The following is a 12,086-nucleotide window of genomic DNA, read 5'->3' on the forward strand; positions in this document are numbered from 1 at the left end:
TTGAGTTATGGCCTCACTTGTCAATATCCAATCAGAAGCAATCGTCATCACTATCATCAGTGTGTATTTGCACCAGCCCTTGGGCACCCGCAAGTAATGCAACTCCCGATAAGTATAAATTGGGCAACTTTGTCTCCATTGCAATTACGTGACCAGGACCTTGCTGTAGTTGGTCTACATTAGACCGCCCCGTTCACTCCCCCATCCCATCTCTCCAGTCGCAAGAAGGCGCCATTGTCCAGTGCTACCAAATCTGCATACGCACATATGCATGTCATTGTTTTATGTGCAGTACAAATTTGCATATTTTACGGTAAACAAACAGGCATCAAGCCCTGAGTGTATTGCATGGCGCTGGAACCAATCGCCACGGTTACTGGCCCTAATATCGTTCCAAGTCATGCGCCACTAGCTATATAGAGCAGGACTCCTGTCCGCCTGACCTCCAGCGCAGCTCAGCGTCATATGCAACCGCAGCAGTTACACCACTGGTGAGCAGTGCTTTGGGGTGCTGCTTATCCTGCAAAAAGTCTGCAAAGGTCACACTAAACGTCTAGGCAGATGGAGCAAGGACTTGCTCTTGTCCTACGTGATGCATAAACAGATGCATTGTGTTTTTGCACCCCCTGACTGTCCAGCAGAATATGTGTAGGACAAACATTCCTTGAGATAATTAGCACTGGTGCTCATTTGCCATCATTCATGTCAAGAACAGTCTCTGAAACACAGATTCAGATTTTGAGCACTTGATGTCTATGTGTGAAAATGTGCGACTGACAAACAAAAAAAACCCACGATCCTTATTAATTGCAAATATTAGTTTCTGACTCGCCTGATAAATACAATTAACTATTTTTTGGGGTGGACGTACATGGTTGTTGTGTCCACAGAAGGAATAGTGAGGAATTTCACACACGGCTGGCTGATCTGCAGGGAGGGAGAGGAAAGGTGTGTGCTACAGGGATGGATGGAGGGCTGGAGCCGCAGCCAAGGAGCATGTGGGATAGATGGGAGCGAAGGAGAGGAAAGAGGGGGTAAAAAAAATGAGACAGACAGATGGGAGGAGAGAGTGCAGCGAGAGGTGAGACAGTCAAAAGTGACAGAGAGACAGTGTTGGAGAGTGGAAAGGTAAATGCAGATTTGGTGGAATTCAGGGAGTGGATATTATCAATTAATGACAATCAGAAAGTGAGAGTGGAGGTAAATAAAGGAGAAAGTAGGTGACAGTGGGTGTGTGTAATGAGAGGGAGCTCACACTGGTCTCACCTCAGGCACCCCCCCTCTCTCTCTCGCCTCCTCCCCTCCCAGCGCTGGGCAGCCCTCCCCTCTCCTCCCCAGGCTGCCTGCACATGGTGTAAGTAGAGAGTGTTCAGCAGTAGCTGCAGCCTGTCCTCTGCTCTCCTGTCCTGTCCTTGTCCTGCTCCCTTACACCTCGCTCCTGCTGATCCTGCGGCCCTCCTCCTCTCCCCTCCCTTCCCTGTACCTGGGCACCATGCCCCAGCCTCAGCCCAGGAGATGCAGGGTCCCCGGGGTGCCCCCTCTCTGCAGCCTGGCGCTGCTTCTCTTCTGGCAGCTGGTGAGGACCCAGGCAGCAGGTAAGACTGGCATGCCACATGCCATTTGGGGGGCAGGCTGTGCCAGGGGGAAACTAATTGGTGGTAGGGTGCAGAAACTCTTAGGGAAAAGTGAGTACAGACATCACCTTATCATGTGCAACAGTTGGAGCTACAGAAAGTGCCCAGTGCATGCAGAATTGCGCCTACAGGAAAGTTAACCTATGGGCTGCTTCTCACTTCAGTAATTAATTATGGGTAATCTGAACTTGGAATTTACTGTCTGTGTCCATTCAATCCATGTGCAGAGTACCCCCAGAAATGATATGTCAATGATAGATCCAATAGAAACTTATAGTGATGGAGTTTATCTCAACCTGGGACCCGAAGCGACTCTGGAATATTTTGCAAGTCCAAAAATGTGCTGGGCTGTCAAAATAATCCAAAGTAACTGGGAACCGTCTTAAATGACAGGGTGAAGTCTCAGGCAGACAGTGAGGTTAAGAATGTACTAATATGTCACTGTAAGAGAAGGACATTACAGTTCTGCAAGCTAAACCTGATAACAGATCTGAGCGAAAGTTTTGCAGACAGAAAATCAAAAATAGCAGGTGTAATGTGATAACTTTGTAATGCATATTGTCTGTGGTCACTGTTATAAGATGCTGTGGTTTGTTATATGTGCATAGTCTATTAACGTGCTCAGGATGTCTCTATACCTGTCTAGTGATAAAGCTAAGGGTACTCAAATACCAGTCATTTGTCTGAGCTGTCATCGGTGCTGTCATTTTCTGTCTGTGCTTATGGAAAAAAGAGAAAGCAAACTTTGGGGAGCAACTACCAATTTTTGAGTATCAATGGGATTCATAGTTGTGAATAGATATCACCAGGAACAGCACCCAAAGGGGATGAGACTCACAGAGAACATACAGGGAAACCTAGTACCCTCAGTCTCCCGAAGGTCACCACAGTTACACTTAGGATATTTAGGGATGTTAGTTGGATTATAGGACAAGCAAGAACCACCTGCTGTGGCTTTATAAACACATTCCTCTTGGTTTTGGTTTGGATGAAATCCGTTACTCTGCCTATTCCTGCTGTATATTTATCTGCATTTAAATTTAAACTCTCCGCTACTGCATATCCATATTGTGGTTTTTGACATTTTTAACTGGTTCCTGCCTGAAAGTTATTTGCAGATTCTATTAAGCAAATTCTAATAAGCAAAAATGTCTTTGTTAATAGTAACATAAATGAATGCCTTTAGGATGCATTGAAAGATATTTTAGGAGGCAGGATTGTGTGCAGATTGGAAAAGTACTTTGTTGTTTGTTTTTCGGTTCCTTGATGTGCATATGGTCAGACATTTTTCTGTAGGTGATATGGGGGCTTAATCTGTGCTCCTATGATAAAACAATCTGCTAGCCGATGATGTCATTGTCATATGGATATACCACTGTGGACGCACAACATTCCACACACAATACAACACCCATACTGCACACACATCTATAGACACATCTATACATAGTGTGCACAAGATGTGTAGCTACATTGTAGTCTCACTAAAAATAAATGTGATACTGCTTATAGTTACAGAACTCGAGCAAAAGCTCATACTCTTGGAACTATCCAGGACTATGTGTGTGCACAGTACATGTACTGAGATGTGCTAGTGAATAGCATTGTTTGTACAGAGCTGTGTGTGGCGTGCAGGGGAAGCAGGCACACAGGGAGCCCAGGTAGAGCTTGCAATTAGGGATGTGATGTCTGGCCCCCTATACCACCCTCAGAGAGGCTCATATCTCAGAGCAACTGATGCATGCAAGAGGCAGGGTCTGCTAGACCTATTATCATGGTGGTTTCTGCAGCATATGGCCCTATGAATTGGGGATGGGGGCATAACCTTTCAATAACAGGAGCGATAATGCTGAAATGGGCGTGTGCAAGCAATAGGTAGACCCACCTCAATAAAGATCTTCAGCGTGGAAGAGGTTAATCCCATTTACTTTCTAGAAGGGGTTAACACTCCCAAAGTCCGTCCCACTGAAGGACTTTGTCAGACTTGGAATTTTAGAGTGAGAGACTGGAAAGGGTTAAACAAAGACTATTATTTATTGTTTTGTTTCTGAACTGGAAACAATTTTTAAGACCTTTAAACAATTACTTTGTTTATATTATTATACTGTTTTCTTAGTTGCTTTTTTTTTGCTGTTTTTATTACTTTGTTATTTATTTGTTGATATACTTCAAGATCCTCTCCAGTTCTTAGCAAAAATAGGTCTCTAAACTCTACAGATATCTAAAAATTCAAAGGGTTCCTAAGGGCAGAATTATTTTGTCAAATTGTGGGTAAAAGGCAAAAAAAAAAAAAGAAAAGAATAATTCTTTTAACTTTTTCCCTGACGTCTCTACCCCAAGAAGAACAATGAAGATATTTTATTGTTGGATCAGTCAGAATATCATTTTCTTTTTTTTTCTTTTTTGTTTTTAATGAGCTCAGCACTGGCTGACGGAACAAGAACACTTTTATAGAGCGCTCAGAAATTTCCATAAAGGCAGAAAGATCTGAACTGCACGAATCCATAAAAAGGTGTTGGCCAGTGAACTGTGGGAAGGAGACTTGTCGTCTTGCACTGAAATTTGCAGGAACTGTAGGATAACAGGCAAAAATTTACAGAATTACCCAAAAGCTTCATGAAATATTGCAGTTTCCCAGAGTACAGACAGGAGGAATATGAGAGGTCATAGGTCAGGACAATGATTGTCTTTAAGGGAATATTGCAAGTCAGAGACTACAGTTTGGAATGGAAAGTCACATGAATACATAGATGTTTACATTGGTTTCAAATACAATAGCAGACTGTGCTAAGGATATATTGTGGACGTGAACTTGTAAAGTGCTGCTTTGTAAATAATTGGACCAAAGATGAGACAACATTCTAGGCCAGGGATTGATATGATAGCAAATACCAGTGGGGCTCCAGAAACTGCATGAAAAGAGGTCAGTCTAGGACAGCACTAGACATAGAACTGCTCAAGTTGACATTGGTAAATGAGAGCATGATTGGTGGGAGAACTTTCCCTTGGAATAGGTTGATGTCTGTATTTTGGATCTTCTAGAGAAGCATCTCAAAGGTCTATGGACCATACCATAAGCTTGTCAGCTTCAGGTGGAACATATCTGCGGATTGTTTCAAGGATTAAAATATCTGTTTCATGTTTTATTTTTTTTGAGAATTTAAAATTTCCCCCCTAAGGGGAAGTATTTCTGATAAACCCCTAACTACTTTATGTCTCTGTGTCGCTAGTCTGCGATGTTGTCACCTGCGGTGGCAGATTTACTAGGTCTATTTTCTTGTGTGACTTCAGTGTGTTCCAGTCAATACTCTCTTCTGTCCTCATTCTTCTACCTGTTCAGCAAGTGCCAGGGGAGGAGGAGGCCTGCTGAATAGTTTGGAAGAGGTGTCAGCTATGTCAGTGAGAGACAGCGGGAGTGCTGAGAGGAGAGGATGAAAGCAGAGCCTGTTAGGAGCGAGCGAGTAATCTGGACGTTCTTATTACAGTAGAGGGAGCAATGTGTCAATCACCCGTGTCTCACACTGGACTACAGAATATGTGAGAGGAGCTGTAACAGATCCCTTCTGTGCTGACCTCCATAGACTGAGTGTGCAGCATATTATGTTGGTGAGGACCTATACATACAGATAGATAGATAGATAGATAGATAGATAGATAGATAGATAGATAGATACATATGAGGATAGGTTTATATGGAGTATTAGACAATGCTATAAGAGCATAGGAGATTTTCTAAACAGATAATATATAATAATAAGTGTTATAAGGAGAGATTTGCTATAGTTATATGGAGTAATATAGGAGATAGAATATGTGTTATATAGGGTAATAGAATATATGTAGAGTCATATGGACTAATAGGAGGTGTTATACAGATTAATAGGACAGGTTTGGAGTGGGGGGTATTATAACCTCCAGCATTCCCATTTTTGGCCTGACGGTCCAGGTTGGGTGGATTGAGGGCAGGGTTTGGATGGAATTTTGATCTGATTTTTGGTACTGCCCACGATCCTTCCAAACCCTTGCCCAGATCTGCCCATATTTCTGTGGAGACACACCCATTCCCCAATAGGCCAATCCCTCTTCTGGAGTCAGTGAATCGGGACTATTGGGAGCTATGGTTATATGGCGTAACAGGAGGTGTCATAGGGAGAGATATGGAGTAATAGGGATAGATTATGTGGAGTAGTGGAAGGAGTCATAGGGAAGGATTTATTCTTATAGATATAATAAAGTATTATATATAGTCATAAGAGGAGTTATTTGGTGCAATCCTATGGAATAATGTAAGGAATTGTAAGGAGGGTATTATGGAATTATATGAGGGGGTATATGTAATAACAGGAAGAGTTATAGAATAGGGTGCATTGGAGCGGTTATAGTTAGAGGCTATAGGGAGTGATAAGCGGAGTTATAACTAAGGGCAAGGGCATAATTACATTAGGTGCAGGGGGTGCGCAGCTACAGGGCCCACAGTGGGGGAGGGGGGAGGGGTTCTGCGTCCCAAAGTCCCCTGTGTATATATGAGATTTTCTCCATTGGGAAATACATGGGAGCCCTTACAAACTTCTGCTATGGGGCCCACACATTTTTAGTTTCATCTCTGGCCAATCTAAGGCCCCCACATCACTCCCGAAGACCCCCCCATTGCTGTGACATGGGCAGAGTGGCGTCCTCTTCTGAGTGGCTCATGCAGAGTGGGCGGGGCTACAGAGGCATCAACGGGCCCCTATCCAAGCTTTGCTTTGGGGCCCAGTGATGAAGTGTTCCGCCACTGGCTATATGGATTTATAGGCGGAGTTATAGGCAGAGGCGGCACTGAACAGTTGTAGAGGATTGCTATAGGGAATAATAGAACTTATAGGGACTATATGGTATAGTAGAGAGGCTATATAAAGTCATATTTGGATAGGTTATATTAAGCATTAGTTCAAGTTAAAGTGTAATGTTTTTTACATACGCTTTATAGGAAGTAGGAGCTATAGGGAATAATTATATGACATAACTGAAGCTTAACTTGCATGAAGCAATAGGACTGATAGAGAATAATGGATGTAGCATTGGGAAGCATTAGACATTCCTCGCATTGATGTTTATACAGCAATAATTGGTGAAGTGAGACCACATGATGTCTGTGTTTTCATTTCACATTATGACAGATTGTCGGCCCTCTGCTCTTTAAATTAGTGACGGGAGAGATCTGCAATGTGAAACGTCACTGAGGAAATAGCTGTGGGTGTGATGCGGGCTGAGAGGTTCCTTTCACACAAAGCATAATGCAGAGATTATACTGAGTGTCCTGGCTCTCCTACGGAAATAGCCGATAGACGTCTGTCCCTCTCCCTTTACTAATTCCATATATACAGCACATATCCAGTCTCTCTATATACCCCTATATACCCCTATATAACACCCCACCTGGGCTATATCCCTGTCTCCTCCTATTAATCCACATCTATTATATTTTATAGATACAGCACATATCCAGTCTCTCTATATACCCCTATATAACACTCGACCTGGGGTATATCCCTGTCTCCTCCTATTATAAATCAATTATATTCTATATTGTGTGATCTACTCTATATAAATTATAACCCTGTATTTGTTATAAACACATGTTTGTGGATGGGTAGGGTGTCTATTTATTAGAGGGAGAAAAAACCCTTATCTCTGGTAAAAATTGGTGTTTTCACAAGAGATAGGGCTTCTCCCTATCTATCAAGAGCTACCGCTGCGCTATCTCCGGTGATTACAATTACCTCCGCAATCCCTCTAGCACTATCACCAGCTCTTAATAATAAATGTTGGACAATATTACAAAAGCATTTCGGAAGTGGGGAAAATGATTAATTTAGGAAGCATCACACTTGACTTCTGCAGTGTCTCCATATATAGCCCTGTGGACACCTTGCTGTCAGTGCTTTTATGACTAGTGCTTCGCTGTACACGGTGTTCCTGTGGAAATCCCTGTTGTTGTTATGGAAAAGCTGTAACTTCTGATGATTATTTCTGCACTATTCAACATCCTCATCATACTTGTCTGCTCTCCCAGGGTGTCCAGGAGACCCCTGAATTTTGAGTAGTTATCCCGGACCCCCGGGAGGGCAGGCCTTTCACCCAGGTGATGTGATTGGCTGTAAATAGCAGAATTTTGGCCCATAGTGTCACCATAGTGGGTGGGGCTAAAATTACGCAATTGATGATGACACAACTCCCCGCACTTGCCATTTCACCTCACTTCTTTGATCTCCATGAGGGGACTATCTCATTGTTGCCCAGGGTGCTTCTAATGTCCAACACTACTAGGAAATGGCTATGAAAAAATAAATCAAGTATTGGGTGTCATTATTCATATATTACATTCCTACCAGAAATGTTTCAGATTTCTCCTATACGGTGAACTTTACCCTTCATTCTCATGTTACTCTTATACATTTATAATCCTGACATGTTGCTTTATGTCTGGAGATGTAGGTGATGAAAGCAACACAGTTATGTGGTTTCAGATATACAGAAATCTTGTACAGAAAACCACTTTTATGTGTGGGTGTGGGGGCCACCATTATTGGGTGGGAACCTGTATAGCTTTATATCTACGCTGTTTAAGGGCATAACCTTGGGCTACAGAACATTGGACTGGACAAGCAGCCATTTTGTGGGCACAGCCAATGAGAATAAAGCCAATGTATTTACTAGGAACTAGTGCCTCAGTGATGTCATTAGTTCATATTGAACTGAACGTCCACAAAATGGCTTCACATAAGCCCAGGCCTGTGGGGTAGAGTTACTGCTCATTTGACATATCAATTTTAAATTTTATCTATTACCATATACATATATATTATAAACATTTCAAATAAGGGCCACATAACTTTCACATATTTATCTTACCCAGGTGGAATTACATTGGGCAGTCCTGGCCAACCTGTGGCTCCCCAGGTTTTGTGAAACAACAAGTCTCAGCATATGCTGTCAGCTATTGATTGGTTATCAGCTGGCAGACCATGCTGAGACTTGTAGTTACACAACACCTAGAGAACCACAGGGCTGCAGTAGGGGTTAGAGGAACCACTGAGCCATATATTGGATGCTAGACTCTACTTTCCTTCTAAACGGCTCTCTGATCCCATTTGCCTCTGTAAGGAATCTTTTATCCATTCGAAAAACAATGACAGGTCAATAAAAGTGTCGGCCACCAGATTGTTCCGCTATTTTTACAAGTATCTTGCAATGTATAATAGTGCACAGGTAGATTGCAGCATTAATGTGTACCCCACGTTCGACCTACATCATTGTGTCTCTCTACTGACAGTGGTGCCACAAGACACCATTTTGTTGACTCAAGCAATGGTTATATTTCAAAATGGCTCCACTGTGGCTCAAGTGTTACATGCTAACAGAGAAGGGGGTACATAAATATGAACAACCAATTACAACCCAGCTGTCATTTTCTGGCTACGCCGGCCAGTTCACCAGGCAACCATGTCTATCCTGAAGGAGTACCTGAAATCCTGCTGGACCAGATAAAAATGTCGATGAACGCTTCAAGTAGCAATTCACACACAAATTCCGTGTTACATAACCACACATGCTAAAACCATATGGATTTCATTCCACAGACACACACGGCTACTGTTTTCCTTAGAATTTTCCACACACTGGCATTCAATGGCGTCTGGCCCCACAGACAGATGTTTCAGGAAAAGGATCTTTGAATTAGTGACAGGAATGTGGCATGGAACAATGCAGGTTTAAATAATAAATAAATATAAGTGTTCGGGTCCCTTGCTGTCCCCAAACCCTTGGTCCCCTTAAATGGCCCCTTTTGAAATGGAAATATATTGAATTTTTCTTAGCCCAAGCGACTGTGAGTGTTAAGGGCATCCTATGTCTGAAGCTGAGGGGAATATTTTCACAGAGAGCCCATTGTGTGAATGGATGTACAGTGCTCCGTTCTCCTGTTTATAGAACAGCTTCAGTTTTGGGTGAAGCTGGGGGCCTGCAGTGAAAGGAGCGAGGGAGGTAAATATTTAGTTTGGTTTTAGAAAGTATGTGTCAGAAGTTAGAAGACAAGTTTTCAGAATGTGTCCCTGGCTTGTCTGTACCTAATAGTGTGATCTATTCATATAGCAAATGCCCTAATACACACTGAGGGGGTGATTTAAGGTGGATGTAAGTGTATTTGCGCAGCGTAATATTACGCTATAAATTGACACGCTGCGCAGCTTGCGCCATTCCTCTACCTGCATGTATTAATCACTTGCGGCACCTTGCCCATTGATAGTTTGGAGGTATTCACGTGAAAATGGGGTACAGCAAGGGTGTGCAGACACAATTTAGCATGCCCCAAATTTAAAATATGTGGAAGGGGAGAATCCTAGCTCTAAATTGCAATGTAAAAACAAAAGAAAAAACTGCTCAGTATTTGTGTGCTAAATGCAAAAGTAGCCAGTATTTCACTACATGCAACAAAATTAAATTGTATTTGCACCCCTTGCAATGTAACATGGTTTGTCCCGTTTCAAATTTGCGCACTGTAGCTGACTATAAATAACTATAAATTAACCCCCATAGTCTTTAACAAAATATATATATATATTTATCTAAGGCTAAAGAGTCTTAATGTCAGCAAAAATTACATTTATCGACCGATTACTGATACTTTAGTAAATAGGTCCCTGGGCCTGTTTCCTGCGTCCATCGGTGCTGGTCAATGTAGGTCTTTTTTCTGGTGAGTGGAGCGCGTCATGTGATTGCTCAGCCCAATGGATGGCTGCGAGTCAGGGTTCCAATCTGTGTGATGCAACAGGGTCGCAGTAGGGTGCACTCATTTGAACTGCTTCATTCAAGGCCAAGTCGCCCCCTATTTGCAACATATGAGGACTAACTTCATAGGCAAACTGAGGTGGGGTTTCCTAGTGCCTGGAAACCCCCTCCAAACCTGGGGCACTGTATAATTGAGATGGCTGGACCCTGCCCCCGCTTCACACAGCTCTGCTTGAAAAGAGAGAGCTGCGTGCACCTAACAGTAGTTCACGCAGCATTGCCCATGTATATTATGGGGATAGGGAGAGTTGGAGAGCAGCCAAGCACTGTCTAAAATTATAGCCACGCCCCATGCATGCTGGTCACGCCCACTGGCGGCGTGGTGTGGAAACCCCCATCTACGAATTCAGCGGTTGCCCCTGAACTTGTACCTGTCTACCAAGTTGATGTAACTTCTGGGACCTGTTTACCATTGTCAGCCCCATTGCAGCGATAAGTATGATTTAAATAAGAATCACTTATCACCAGTATTTCTAGAAAAAATATTGCAGCGGCATCTGAGTGATCCTAAGCTGCCCCAGGTACCAGTGGTAAGAGCTGCCCCAGTGTCCTGGAGCTGTAAGAGTTAAATTACCAGCATTACCAGCAATACGCATGTGCCAGGACGGTTTTGGGGCTTTCACTGTTCCACTAATGTGGAAAAACATTTGTTTTAAATAGAGGGGTTCACTACTCATTGTAGATCAGCCGTACAAGCACCGAAAAAGAAAAAAATGCTTTATAATTTAAATAAAGTTTTTTCCCTTTTTTTAAAATATAGTTTATTTTTCTTTATTTTTCATTTCTTTGCTTTTTTTTTTTTACAACTTTATTATGTTTTTTAAATTGAATCCCAAACTGGACAACCCAAGTACGGCTTACGTGTGTGCAGATTGACCCCTAAGACTCCTCTTGCCACTGACAGACAGTATCGCCCTGGACAGCTTTTATTGATAAATTGTGCGGCCGAACATTTTCTATCGATTTGATAGCCAGCGATGATAAATAGATTTTAATTAGTTAATATAAATAAAAGTAAAAAATTTTAAAACATGAATTAAAACATGCTTTATTCAAAGAAATTAGCATTTCTGATTGCTTTTGTTCTGTTATCGCTGTCCTGAGTTGTGATTGTGGCGTTATGATACTTGTTAAATAAGTTTCTCTTTGAAAGAGTATGGGAAGCCTTCACAAACCCCTTAACCCATTCTTCAGGAATAGAGTTCTTCTTCCTTTGATAGACAGGGGCATTTGGGGGGAGATTCCTGTATTAAAAATTTGGGGGTGATTACAGCCGTTAGAATTTAGACCTTTTGATGACTAATGCTAGACTTAGGGCTATATGTAGGATCAAAGCTTCAGATAGTTGGCTTTGGTGAACATGATGAAAAGGAAACTACAACAGTTTATGTTATTATTGGCAATAAATCCTTATTTGATGTTTATAGAACGGAACTGTGGTTCTATGTGGGGATAGCAAATCCATTTATGTCAAGTCAGTGAGGCCTGTTACTCTATAGTATATATCTAACACATCAATGTGAGCTTATTACAGGCAGGAACTGCGGCCATGGATGATTTATATTACCGAGACGTTTCTCAAAACCACCCGAATGGACTTCTGTAATCATATCCCCATAAATC

At 42.3% G+C, this 12,086-nt stretch overlaps 1 protein-coding gene across 3 annotated transcripts in view; it reads left to right on the plus strand.

Moving 5' to 3' along the window:
* Positions 1-1,357: 1,357 nt before the first annotated feature.
* Positions 1,358-12,086, plus strand: part of COL11A2 (collagen type XI alpha 2 chain) — a 106,367-nt gene continuing 95,638 nt past the window's right edge. For all 3 annotated transcript variants that reach the window (XM_075186463.1, XM_075186461.1, XM_075186462.1), the window contains exon 1: positions 1,358-1,595. In XM_075186463.1, the coding sequence (XP_075042564.1) occupies positions 1,493-1,595 (103 nt within the window). In that variant the 5' untranslated portion in view covers positions 1,358-1,492. The remainder of the gene's footprint in view (positions 1,596-12,086) is intronic.

The sequence above is a fragment of the Mixophyes fleayi genome, chromosome 9, assembly GCF_038048845.1.
Source record: "Mixophyes fleayi isolate aMixFle1 chromosome 9, aMixFle1.hap1, whole genome shotgun sequence".
NCBI classification, from domain to species: domain Eukaryota; kingdom Metazoa; phylum Chordata; class Amphibia; order Anura; family Limnodynastidae; genus Mixophyes; species Mixophyes fleayi.